The sequence below is a fragment of the Dreissena polymorpha genome, chromosome 3 (genome assembly GCF_020536995.1).
Source record: "Dreissena polymorpha isolate Duluth1 chromosome 3, UMN_Dpol_1.0, whole genome shotgun sequence".
NCBI classification, from domain to species: domain Eukaryota; kingdom Metazoa; phylum Mollusca; class Bivalvia; order Myida; family Dreissenidae; genus Dreissena; species Dreissena polymorpha.
In genome coordinates this window covers 31,845,689-31,859,590 of record NC_068357.1, presented here as the reverse complement: position 1 = coordinate 31,859,590, position 13,902 = coordinate 31,845,689, and the positions used below count along the sequence as shown (strand labels likewise).

At 39.6% G+C, this 13,902-nt stretch overlaps 1 protein-coding gene across 5 annotated transcripts; it reads left to right on the top strand.

The window, feature by feature from the left end:
* The first annotated feature begins 7,457 nt into the window (after nt 1-7,457).
* LOC127874533 (uncharacterized) lies at nt 7,458-11,693 on the top strand. 5 transcript variants are annotated; one of them, XM_052418906.1, is made up of 2 exons: nt 7,458-8,436; nt 8,833-11,693. In XM_052418906.1, exons 1-2 carry the CDS (start codon nt 7,473-7,475, stop codon nt 9,699-9,701), a joined length of 1,833 nt encoding a protein of 610 aa, XP_052274866.1. In that variant the 5' UTR covers nt 7,458-7,472; the 3' UTR covers nt 9,702-11,693. The 5 variants fall into 5 exon arrangements, with proteins under 5 accessions (XP_052274866.1, XP_052274865.1, XP_052274863.1 ...); XM_052418905.1 differs by having other exon boundaries at nt 8,545-11,693; XM_052418903.1 differs by having other exon boundaries at nt 7,458-8,724.
* Nucleotides 11,694-13,902: the final 2,209 nt, after the last annotated feature.

Genomic DNA, 13,902 nt, shown 5'->3' with positions numbered 1-13,902 from the left:
TGCCGTAAAGAAAACCCTGAAAAGGAAAAAGGGAATTATAAAAACATTATTATTAATTCGATATTAATTATAATGGTATCGTTGCAAAGAAGAACCTCCACAGTTTCTAACCATGTTAAAATATTTTATGGCAGGGTCAGTGCCAACCTGTAAATCGCGGTCAAAATTGACCGAAAAATACCGTTTTGTTTTTGTTCACAAAACAATGTCTTGAGGAAAACACGTAAAAGCTAAAAGGGGCTATAAAAGCATCCTTTTTCTAACCGACCATACATTTTTGGTACCGTTGTTATGGTTTTCTTCCACTGTTTCTAAATATGTAAAAAAAATTGTGAGAAAGCATAATATGAAATAATAATGCTGCAATTTCTATTTAAGAGTTTCACGTCAATTAGAAAAACTTAAAACATTTACATCAATTTACGTATAAGATGATAAACAGCATGAAGTGCTTTTCGGTTGGTACATTGCCGATATATTTATAACTTGCTACCAGTTGATTATAACTATATATTTTATTTGATATTTTACATGACTGTCTTAGTCCTCTAAGCCGAAATGATCCGTAAACTAAAAAAGTTTCTTTGTGTCGTATTACTTAAACTAAATTTTGATTCACATCGTGCATCGAATCATTTCTGTCGGTCATGTCGGTTGATATTCATTATTTTTCTGGGATTGTTTTAGTATGATGCTGCTGCCTTTGCAAATATAACAGAATAGTTTATTTTTGACTTAAGCATGTGAAGCTCATCGTTATTAACATACATATAAATAACAGCATGCGTTGAAGTACACCCAAAAACACACATAATTTTAAAGAATAAATAATCTAAATAAACACGAAATATATTTCGTGAACATATTTCGTGAGAATGGTACATGGATGGGTTTAATACACAGTGGTCACACAATGTTATGCATATAGGTTTACAAAAATATAGATACAGTTACATATTTCTGACCTTATTTTTTTTTTGTGAAAAATGTACTTCTATTTAACACTACATATATATGACATTTTCTCTTATTTTAAAGCATGTTAAACAATACATGGCTAGCTTTCTTAATACAGTTTTGTTTGTGCTATTAAGTAGTTTAATAAACATGAACATATTCGGTCGGATTCTATAATATTTCGGAATTAATGCATTCCTAACATCATTATAATAAGGACATTTAAGAACAAAGTGAAATTCATCCTCGATGTCATTTAGGTTACATAATATACATTTGCGTTGATCTCTGTCAATAAGTGTATATTCAGTTATTATCCTTTATAAAAGTGCGGCTCGTGTGAATTTGTGAATAGCAGAAGCATTTGTCTGCTTAATTAAGATCCGTGTTAGTGTTCGTGTGTCGTATGAATAGATATCGTTGCAGGAAATTACAATGATCCGTAAATTTAAGATCTGTACAGTATTGACGAAATCAGAATGAAGTATCTGGCTTATTTGGTATTTTTCCACACATGTTTTTCTTAACTTTTATTTAATTTAAATCCGTTTATAGGAACTCTATATATATATATATATAGCGAGAAATTGAGTGCTTTTCGGTCTTCACAGGAAAAGCATTTCGGTCGGTATATTGCCGATATTTATCCAATTTTGTAGTATAGACATACAATCATATAACCATTAATTAACTAATTAAACCCGTTAACACACACTAGAAACGATATATTGCATATATATAGCGAGAAATTGAGTGTATTTTCGGTGCTTTTCGGTGCTATTCGATGCTTTTCTGTACTTTGCGGTGATTGTATGCACCCGTAAATAACTATGTATAGACATCGTGAACAATACATAGTGAGCAATCTACCCATATATACAATATATAATCATATCATAATATATATATATATATATATATGTACTGTGCACGGTACTTACCGAAAAGAAAGGCGCAACTTCAAAAACGTCCCTCTCGTACATAAACTGGAGCGTTTTATATCCAGAATACGAGAACACTGTGTACGATCCCTTACACAAATAATCAGACAAGTACTTTGTCTGGCTATGTCCCACTACTAAAGGCATTGTAAGTAAATAAAATCAAACACAACAATTCGAGCACAAGGTCAATTAACACACTTTATATCAACACCGATTCATAAAATGTTTATATGATTTATATCGTGATCAAAGCTAGACTTGTATTGCAGTTATGATTTTTTTCTTAACAAAAAACTTCTTATTTAAGTATTCGGATCGGAACGGTTTGACAACAAGCTGTATATCTACCCAAGACCCAAATCTTCGATTGACAGTAAGTAAGAACAACATGCCAAGAGCAGATATACAAGGGTGGCACTAACCTGTGATCGCGACCATTGTATCCTTAATTGGCAGTTGTTGTTACTGTGTCCCCGGAAAATTTCAGGGTATTGCATGAACCATGTCACGAAATTGACATTTAACTGGTAATATCAATGTCAAAAGTAGCAGTAACAGACATAGTTACCGTGACTTAGTGGTCTAAGGTGCCCATCTACCTACCCAGGGGTTGTGGATTGATATGGCATCTTTTCATATTGGTATTAACACGGCCGTAGGAATAGGTCCATTGTTTACATTACAATGGTATCAAATAATGTATGGTCGGTTGGGAAAGTGATGATTTTATCACCTTTTCCGGGTAGTCCTATAGGCATTTGCGCGTGTACAAAACGTTAAAATAGGCCGACTTTGACCGCGATTTACAGGCTGAATCTGAACCTGCCTTAAAATATTTTTAGATGGTTAGAAACTGTGGAGGTTCTCCTGTACTACAATACCATTATAATTAATATCGAGTCAATAATACTGTTTTATAACCCCGTTTACCTTCTCCGGGTTTTCCTTAAGGCATTTCCGTGTGTAAAAAAAAACCGTTAAAACAGGCTGACTTTGACCGGGATTTACAGGCGGACTCTGACCCTGCCATAAATTATTTTGACATGGTTAATAACTGTGGAGTATCTTCTTTACAACGGTACCATTATAATTAATATCGGACGAATAATAATGCATTTATAACCATTTTCGCTTTGATGCTTCGCCTTATTTCATATTATGCTTTCTCACAATATTTTTTACATATTTAGAAACAGTGGAACAATACCGTAACAACGGTACCAAAAATGTATGGTCGGTTGGGAAAAGGATGCTTTTATAACCCCTTTTAGCTTTTCCGTGTTTTCCTCAAGACATTGTTCTGTGTTAAAAAAAACACGGTATTTTTCGGTCAACTTTTACCGCACAGCGATTTACAGGTTAACACTGTCCCTGCCATAAAATATTTTAACATTATTAGAAACTGTAGAGGATCTTCTTTACAACGGTACCATTACAATTAATATCGGACGAATAATAATGCATTTATAACCATTTATATCGGTTCCTGGTTTTCTTTACGGCATTAGCGTGTGTAAAAAAAAACCGTTAAAACAGGCCGACTTTGTCCGCGATTTACAGGCCGACTACGATCCTGCCATAAAATATTTTCATATGGTTAGAAAATGTAGAGGATCTTCTTTACAACGGTACCATTATAATTAATATCGGACGAATAATAATGCATTTATAACCATTTATATCGGTTCCGGGTTTTCTTTACGGCATTTGCGTGTGTAAAAAAACCGTTAAAACAGGCCGACTTTGTCCGCGATTTACAGGCCGACTACGACCCTGCCATACAATATTTTGATATGGTTAGAATCTGTAGAGGATCTTCTTTACAACGGTACCATTATAATTAATATCGGACGAATAATAATGCATTTATAACCATTTATATCGGTTCCGGGTTTTCTTCTCGGCATTTGCGTGTGTAAAAAAAACCGTTAAAACAGGCCGACTTTGTCCGCGATTTACAGGCCGACTACGACCCTGCCATACAATATTTTGATATGGTTAGAATCTGTAGAGGATCTTCTTTACAACGGTACCATTATAATTAATATCGGACGAATAATAATGAAGTCATAACCATTTATATCGGTTCCGGGTTTTCTTCTCGGCATTTGCGTGTGTAAAAAAAAACGTTAAAACAGGCCGACTTTGTCCGCGATTTACAGGCCGACTACGACCCTGCCATAAAATATTTTGATATGGTTAGAATTTGTAGAGGATCTTCTTTACAACGGTACCATTATAATTAATATCGGACGAATAATAATGAAGTTATAACCATTTATATCGGTTCCGGGTTTTCTTTTCGGCATTTGCGTGTGTAAAAAAAAACGTTAAAACAGGCCGACTTTGTCCGCGATTTACAGGCCGACTACGACCCTGCCATAAAATATTTTGATATGGTTAGAATCTGTAGAGGATCTTCTTTACAACGGTACCATTATAATTAATATCGGACGAATAATAATGAAGTTATAACCATTTATATCGGATCCGGGTTTTCTTTTCGGCATTTGCGTGTGTAAAAAAAAACGTTAAAACAGGCCGACTTTGTCCGCGATTTACAGGCCGACTACGACCCTGCCATAAAATATTTTGATATGGTTAGAATCTGTAGAGGATCTTCTTTACAACGGTACCATTATAATTAATATCGGACGAATAATAATGAAGTTATAACCATTTATATCGGATCCGGGTTTTCTTTTCGGCATTTGCGTGTGTAAAAAAAAACGTTAAAACAGGCCGACTTTGTCCGCGATTTACAGGCCGACTACGACCCTGCCATAAAATATTTTGATATGGTTAGAATCTGTAGAGGATCTTCTTTACAACGGTACCATACCGAGTCATACAAATATAGGTCCCTGGGTTTATGACACCCTGTTTTCTTAGTAATTGTCTGGACAGTATCCGATCATATCGAGATAATCGGTTTGTGATGAAGGGGCAATTAAACAATGGGTGGTTAAACATGCTGAAATAAGGAGTGTCAAAATTGGTGTGAACAATTAAATAAAAACATTTACATGTATCAAGAGGATTTAGTTAATCTGCAACAAGGTAAGTTTTTACGGACAAATTGTTTCTTTATGTTGATTACATAAAATCAATCAATTTGTTGTTTGTTTTCGTCCTTATTTGTGTTCATTCATTGGATTCTATTTAATCTGAAAGAATTTCAATTTCTTAGTGTTTTGTTGTTCTTAAAAAGGGTCGCGAATATGATTGAAATCTTATCACGATGCGGATCATCAAACGCAAACAAAAGCAGAATAGCCGCAGTGTTGACGGCCAAAATTTGAGGATGCGCAAACGCGACGTCATTATCGGAATCCCCAAAACCTCATATACACTTTGTTTATTGTTCAATTCATTTTTGTACTACAAAAAAAGGAAACAATATCGAAGTTACACTGAACAAATACAACATATTTATTTGTCCGCCATCTTGGTTTCGCTAGCGAACTATAGCGAACTACCTCCCAAGAGGGTTCGCTTCGGTTCGCGAACGTTCGCGGCGAACCGAGCGTTCAGTAGCGAACGTTCGCGAACTATAGCGAACGTTCGCTGTAACTGAACGCACTACAGTAGTGCGTTCAGTTACAGCGAACGTTCGCCAATGATGGTTCGTTTGCGATTCGGTCTTATTGAACGATAAGTTCGGCGCGAACGTTTCAAGATGGCGGCTCCCAGAAAATTGATTGCGGTGTTGATGGCGGAAATCGCTAATAACACGGAAAGTACTTATCTAACAGATATTTCAAAAATAATAAAACCTATAATAATTTGATTATAATTATAAGTGGTGTGGATGCGATAGTGTTATTTTTCATTAGCGATCGAAATTTAGTGTAAGAGGTACATTGAATCAGTTATAAAACAAAGCCCTAAAATAGCGCAATACATTACAATCTTCAAATGTAGTTGTTATTTTCTTTTACATTGAATGAATTTTCGTTTCGTTTACATTTAATGAAAATGTTAATAAATTTTAGCATTCAAATGGAAAAAAACACCTGCATATTTTGCGAATTGAACTGTCTTTGAATGCACATCTATATTGAAAACTTATTGTAGTGATAATGAGGGATACAAATCTGGCATTTTATTATACCATAATCTATACATTTATTTTACCCAAGTATTTTATATCCGTATTATGATCAAACGCGATTGCTTGTTTTCACGATGATGTTTCGAACACTGCAAAAACGCACGATCTTTACACGTTATAACATCGGAGTTTACGTTTGCAGGTACCCGTTAAATACGATAATTGTGTAGCAGTAAATTTCTACAATATTTTAAATGTATTTCATTATAAAACACTTTAGTGTTATGTTTAAACTGGTTAATATACATACTTAATTGTTCCTGTTAATCCATTTCGGACAAATGTACGCCTATTTTTTAAATATGTTCAAATGTTTTATTAAAGCAACTGTTAAGTGTTTGGCTTAATATGCCAAGAGATGACACGGAGGTATCATAAATTGTGTTTAATGACCAGACACATGTGGTTAAAGACCCCATACTGAGTCATACAAATATAGGTCCCTGGGTTTATGGCACCCTGTTTTCTTAGTTATTGTCTGGACAGTATCCGATCATATCGAGATAATCGGTTTGTGATGAAGGGGCAGTTATTAAATGGGTGGTTAAACATGCTGAAATAAGGAGTGTCAAAATTGGTGTGAACAATTAAATAAAAACATTTACATGTATCAAGAGGATTTAGTTAATCTCCAACAAGGTCAGTTTTTACGGACATATAGGTTCAAATAGTTTCTTTATGTTGATTACATAAAATCAATCAATTTGTTGTTTGTTTTCGTCCTTATTTGTGTTCATTCATTGGATTCTATTTAATCTGAAAGAATTTCAATTTCTGAGTATTTTGTTGTTCTTAAAAGGGTTTCGAATATGATTGAAATCTTATCACGATGCGGATCATCAAACGCAAACAAAAGCAGAATGGCCGCAGTGTTGACGGCCAAAATTTGAGGATGCGCAAACGCGACGTCATTATCGGAATCCCCATAACCTCATATACACTTTGTTTATTGTTCAATTCATTTTTGTACTATAAAAAAAAAGGAAACAATATCGAAGTTACACTGAACAAATACAACATATTTATTTGTCCGCCATCTTGGTTTCGCTAGCGATCTATAGCGAACTACCTCCCAAGAGGGTTCGCTTCGGTTCGCGAACGTTCGCGGCGAACCGAGCGTTCAGTAGCGAACGTTCGCGACCGTTCGCGAACTATAGCGAACGTTCGCTGTAACTGAACGCACTACTGAATGTTTACATTGTTTGCGTCTTGAGAAATCGGGGTTTATGAGAAAGTCTGTCTAAAAGAGTGCGGGTCGGGTATTGTTTTGATTTTAATCAGGTGTAATGGCTATGGTGATTTTGGTGATTTAATCGGTAATTATTGGGTAATTTAGTTTTAATTGTGTAGGCAGATTGTCATTTTTATTTAGGCATTACTTTTAATTTTTGTGACGGAATTTAATTTTTGTCATTTTTATTTAGGCATTAATTTTAATTTAGTGAATAGTAATTGAAATGAGTAGACTCCGCGAGGCCCAGGAAAAGGTAAAGGCCGAGCTGGCCGCCCAGATATCCAACTTGGAGGCGGAGATCACGGCTTGCTGGGTGGAGCTCCATGTAAGGTGGCTGGAAGAAGCCGTCCGTGCGCTGCAGACAGTGCACGACGTCGTCGGTGACATTGGGGTGTGCACCGACGAGAGCACTGAAGGAGAAAACGATGAGACTGAAGGCGCCGATGATGCGGTTCCGTTGCAGCTACCTACATTTCGCGAAGTTGTCCGTCACATTGGGGTGTGCACCGACATGAGCACTGTAAGGGGCAACGGTGAGACTGGCGGCGTCGGCGATGGTGAAGACGTGTTAACCGAAGGCGTCGATGATGCGGTTCCGTTGCAGCTACCTACATTTCGCGAAGTTGTCCGTCACATTGGGGTGTGCACCGACATGAGCACTGTAAGGGGCAACGGTGAGACTGGCGTCGTCGGCGATGATGAAGACGTGTTAACCGAAGGCGTCGAATACGCGGTTCCGTTAGTGCTACCTACAGTTCGCGAAGATGTCCGTCACATTGGGGTGTGCACCGACATGAGCACTGTAAGGGGCAACGGTGAGACCGGCGGCTTCGATAATGCGGTTCCGTTGGCGCTACCTACAGAAGATGTCCGTCACATTGGGGTGTGCACCGACATGAGCACTGTAAAGGGCAACGGTGAGACTGGCGGCGTCGGTTATGCAGTTCCGTTGGCACCGCCAACAGTGCGCGAAGTCGTCCGTGACATTGGGGTGTGCACCGACGTAAGCACTGGAGGGGGCAATGGTGAGACTGAGGACGTCAGTGACGAAGCAGCAGCAGCCAAGGGAGACAACAGTGGCAAGCCGGATCCTGACCAGCAGGGATTGTCCAGTTTTGAGAGCACAGAAGAGTCGTCTAGCTACGGGAACTCCGTCGGCATAGTCCTAACGGGGTTGCCCAAGAGACCTGTCGGCATAGTCCCGCAGGAGTTGTCCAGTTTTCAGAGTACGTCAGAAGAATCGTCTAGCTACGGGAACTCTGTCGGCATAGTCCTTACAGAGTTGCCCAAGAGACCTGCCGGCATAGTCCCGCAGGAGTTGTCCAGTTTTCAGAGAACGTCAGAAGAATCGTCTAGCTACGGGAACTCTGCCGGCATAGTCCCGCAGGAGTTGTCCAGTTTTCAGAGTACGTCAGAAGAATCGTCTAGCTACGGGAACTCTGTCGGCATAGTCCTTACAGAGTTGCCCAAGAGACCTGTCGGCATAGTCCCGCAGGAGTTGTCCAGTTTTCGGAATACGTCAGAAGAATCGTCTAGCTACGGGAACTCTGTCGGCATAGTCCTTACAGAGTTGCCCAAGAGACCTGCCGGCATAGTCCCGCAGGAGTTGTCCAGTTTTCAGAGAACGTCAGAAGAATCGTCTAGCTACGGGAACTCTGCCGGCATAGTCCCGCAGGAGTTGTCCAGTTTTCAGAGTACGTCAGAAGAATCGTCTAGCTACGGGAACTCTGTCGGCATAGTCCTTACAGAGTTGCCCAAGAGACCTGTCGGCATAGTCCCGCAGGAGTTGTCCAGTTTTCGGAATACGTCAGAAGAATCGTCTAGCTACGGGAACTCTGTCGGCATAGTCCTTACAGAGTTGCCCAAGAGACCTGCCGGCATAGTCCCGCAGGAGTTGTCCAGTTTTCAGAGAACGTCAAAAGAATCGTCTAGCTACGGGAACCCTGTCGGCACAGTCCTTACAGGGTTGCCCAAGAGACCTGTCGGCATAAACCCACAGGGACCTTCCAGATTCGTAGAGTCGTCGAGCCATGGGAATCCTGTTGGCATAGTCCAACATGGATTGCCCAACTTTCCCACTTCCATAGCCCATCAGGGATCTTCCAGGTTTGAATCGTCCGGCTATGGGAATCCTGCTGGCATTGCACCTAGGCCGAGCAGGGATTGCCCAGTTATGGGAGTAAATCGAAGTGAGTCGTCCAGTCGCCGGTTTCCCTCTGGTAACACCCAGAGGAACCAGTTTAGTCACGGCGACCCCTCGGTAAACCGCCAGAGCAGTGCGTGCGGTTACGGAGTCGTCGCGAGTGTACGCCAGAAGATCTCGGAGGATGGATCTCGGGGACCTTTCAGGCGTGGCTCTGAAGGGTGGCGACCCTCAAGTTGTCGCCGTTGGGAGCGGTCCCAGCGGTGGAAATTAAGTAAGTGTGTAAGCGAGCGTGGGGGCCTGAAGTAATTATCTATTTAAAGGGTGGGGGTGGGTACCTTTAATAGTCTTCTCTCTCTGTTTTTCTTGTTTTATTTTAGTTGTGTTTTGCTCCACTTAGTGTCAGTGAAGTGTAGATTCCATTAGCCCTTTATTGGCCTCGCCCACCAGTCCATTACTCTTTTGGTTCTTTTTATTTGTGTACGGTCTCCTGTGAGTAGAACTCACTGGTAGGTTCTTTTCATTTTTCTTGTTTAATATACCTTCTTTTTTTTTTATATAATTCAGATATTTTCTGTAATGCAAAATTTGGCTGGTAGGATGTAGGTGCACGTTGGCCACTGTAGGGCGGTGGTTGTAGAACTGACACTCATACCTCGGCTTCCCCTCTTTGTGTACATCATTCGTGTACTTTTATCATTTTTTCTTGTCTAATTGTTTAGTATATCTATTTATTCATGTTTCCCTGATTGGGAGTGGATATGCTGAAGTTGGTATTGCCACCCGGAAATAAATAGAGAATAAATAAAGATCATTATAATTTTGTTATTAGATATTAAAAAATACATTATTTATATATTAACATTTATATTATTTCTCTTTTCGTGCCTGGACCGAGGGTGTGTTTTCACCCAAGTGTAACACGCTTAAGGTCGTAAATAGGTACGCGTAGCCTCGCTAAATACTGGCGGGTAGTTGGCGGCAGGGCGAGAGATTCAGGCAGTAATAAGTTGCATCTAGTGTAGTCTAACGGTGAGCTCTTTCAGCCCACTATCATTGGTAGTTCTCTGAAAATCCGGACTTGTGAGCATGTCAGTGCCGTGGGAAACTGTTGCATACCACTCCCTGTGGTGTTATTGTTATTTTAATATTAGTAATAATTCTTGTTATTTACAGCCACCGCCATGGCGATCAACATAGTTGTGCGTAACCCTGCACCCCCCAGTCTCCAGTATATTATGTCAGTGTTTCTTTTCTGTAGCGTGTTTTGCTGTCTATCCAGGCCGCTGTAATGGCTAATTTCAATGCTGTAGCTGTTTGCAGCCGAAGGCTGTTAATTGCTCCACTTTGTAGATGAACTGGCAGGGCGAGCCCATTTATCCCAGAGTCCCTTCTTTCTTGTTTTTGTAATATTCCTGATTTCGTCTATGCACGAGTCGCCCACTGCAGTACACTATAAATCAAAATAACACTGTTTGCATAAGTACTTTAGATATTCTTGTCCGGGAACATAATAATAATATTAGATGTTAATATGTCTATAACAAAATCACAATAATCTGTATGCATGCATATTTAAATATTCTTGGTGGTCGTACGAAAACCGGCCAATGGGTTAAAATTAGTTGTGGTCTATCTAGGGTTGAGGCCCCCATTCTGCGCACGTTGTGGCGTGCTTGTAGTTTTGAAACAATTAGGTTGTCCCGACTTTGGGGAGTCTGGGCACTGTCATAGTTCCGCTAAGTCGCTGCGTCTAGGCGTACATCGCGTGGCAAAGGCGCCCTCCTTGCTTACGAAAGGGGCATTGGGGTCCGAGAGATAGTCAATATACTTCCTTGGAGTGCATGGGACGGCTTGGGCGCAGTGGCTTTAGAGTACGTGGCATGGCGAAGGCGCCCTCCTTGCTTACGAAAGGGGCATTGGGGTCCGAGAGATAGTCAATATACTTGCTCGGGTGCGACGGGACGTCTGTGGCGGACTGACTATGACATTCGGTGGGACGATTCCTTTGTGAGTATGGGGTCGTCCCAAAAAGAGAAAAGTGAGGGGAGTGTAGTGCCAGTGCCACGCCCCCCTGCAGAGTGGTACCCGGCTTGCGTCGCTCATGTGACGGGACCATGCTGCATGATGTGGAGCCAATGGGATGGACGCAGATGCCTGATGGGATGACCATGCTCTCTGGCTACCGTGTCCGCGGACGTGTGCAGACGTGTTCCCTGAGGTGAGTATTACCAGGAGGATAGATGCCCTGATGTAAGCATTTCCAGGAGGATAAGTGTATTAGCCTGTGACGTAAGTATTAGCCTGTGACTTGCCCTGTATTGCCCTGGAGGTTTAGCCTGTGCGTGGGGTAGGTATTCCCAGGAGGATCGGTGGTGTGCAGCCGACGACGACGACAGCAGACGAGTGTTTCCCTCGAAGTGTGGACTGCCGAGGACGACGTCTGCCATCCTGACAAGGTTTCCAGTCGACGACCATGTGAGTTGTCTAGTATAGTGTCATTGCTAGCGGTTGTGTAATCGTAGAAGAAACCCACTGAGAGCTAACCGAAATAAACACCACAAAATTGTGCTTAAATCGTGTAATCTGCTATAATTTATTGAAACCCAACATCCAGAGTTCATATTCGTTCGAGCATTTTAAAGGCAGGAAATACAATCAGCTATGCAATAACGGCATAATTCCTCACACGTGGCACACCATTGTCCGCCAAATGAACAAGCACCGTTTAGCGACAGCATCTTTTATTAGTGTTGGCAGTAGTACTAAAATTTTACCGCGGTAGGAAAGGCATCTTTTATTATTAGTAGTAGTAGTCTAAAAAGTCTAATAAGTTTCTACTAGTAGTAGCTAATAAAACAGGATCGGGTGGGTTATGACAATACACTGTTAATTGGTGTACTTGCCTTCAAAACAACGTTCAAGATCAACCAGACGCTTATTGATTGTAAATGACAGACGCTCACTGTTATCTAGACGCTTTAAATCTACGGCCGTAAAGAGTTTTGCTACGGTGATAATTGAGTGTTAACGTCTAAAAGGTGCCCCCTGTGGATAGTAGACGGTAAGGTTGTTAAGATAAAAAGCAGGAAGGGGAGGCACTTCCTTTGTCGGAAATCGGGGAAATCAGAACATCTGGCCAAGTTGGTTTCACAAACACACACAAATAAAAAAAAATTGTCTTAAGCCGCTGGGGGGGGGGGGCACGTGCCCCTCGTGCCCCCCCCGGTAAATCCGTGCCTGTAAATGGTTATATGATTGTATGTTTATACTACATTGTGCCCAAAATGGTAAATATCGGCAATTACCGACCGAAAAGCACTCAATTTCTCGCTATATATATAATATTTGCGTTCCTATTGTGTGTAAACGGTTTAAATTAGTTATAAATGGTTATATTTCATGCATATTTATACTACCTTGTGTTTATTATGAGGTATTAATGTCCAAAATTTGATGGGGTACGGACATTAGCCCCTAGGACATTAGCCCCTAGGACATAAGCCCCTAGGACATTATCCCCTTCAAAAAAGTGAACGCTCGGACATTAGCCCTCAAGTGTTTTAAACTTTTTTTAAAGTAAGTACTTTTATTCCATTTGTTATATTTCATAAGTAAATACATACAATTATTTATATGTTGAAGTCTCATACAAATATTTTTCAATATATAGGTTGTACAACACACGTAAATTTTAGTGTTTTTTAACAATTTCTTTACTATTTTACTATTACTATTGTTGGTTTATAAATTAACTATGAAGTATTTTTTTCACTTTGAAAGATGTTCATATTTTTGTTTCTTCTTTTACTACAAGATACAATGAAAATTGCATATTGAAAGTAAAACATGGTTTTATATACATACACTAAGTGCTCTGTTTGTTACTTAACATCTTATAATGTCATCTTGATATTTAAATCATTTTCTACCTTTTAATTGCATTTCATTTAAAAAAAGATAATATTAAATGCCTAAAAAATGAATTTACCGAGCTAACGTCCTCAGGGGCTTTTGTCCTTAGGGGCAAATGTCCTAGGGGGCTAATGTCCTAGGGGGCTTTTGTCCTAGGGGCTATTGTCCTAGGGGCTAATGTCCGAGAGGACTAATGTCCTACACTCCAATTTGATAAATATCGGCAATATACCGACCGAATGCACTTCATGTGAAGACCGAAAAGCACTCAATTTTTCGCTATATATATGAATATTTGCGTTTCTATTGTGTGTAAACGGTTTAAATTAGTTATAAATGGTTATATTTAATGCATATGTATACTACCTTGTGTTTATTATGAGGTATTAATGTCCAAAATTGGATAAATATCGGCAATATACCGACCGAATGCACTTCATGTGAAGACCGAAAAGCACTCAATTTCTCGCTATATATATATATATATATATATATATATATATATATATATATATATATATATATATATATATATATATATATATATATATATATGAATATTTGCGTTTCTATTGTGTGTAAACGGTTTAAATTA

Bases quoted from the DNA above. Each gene is read 5' to 3' on its own strand.
- LOC127874533 (XM_052418902.1), top strand. From the start codon at position 7,473: ATGAGTAGACTCCGCGAGGCCCAGGAAAAGGTAAAGGCCGAGCTGGCC.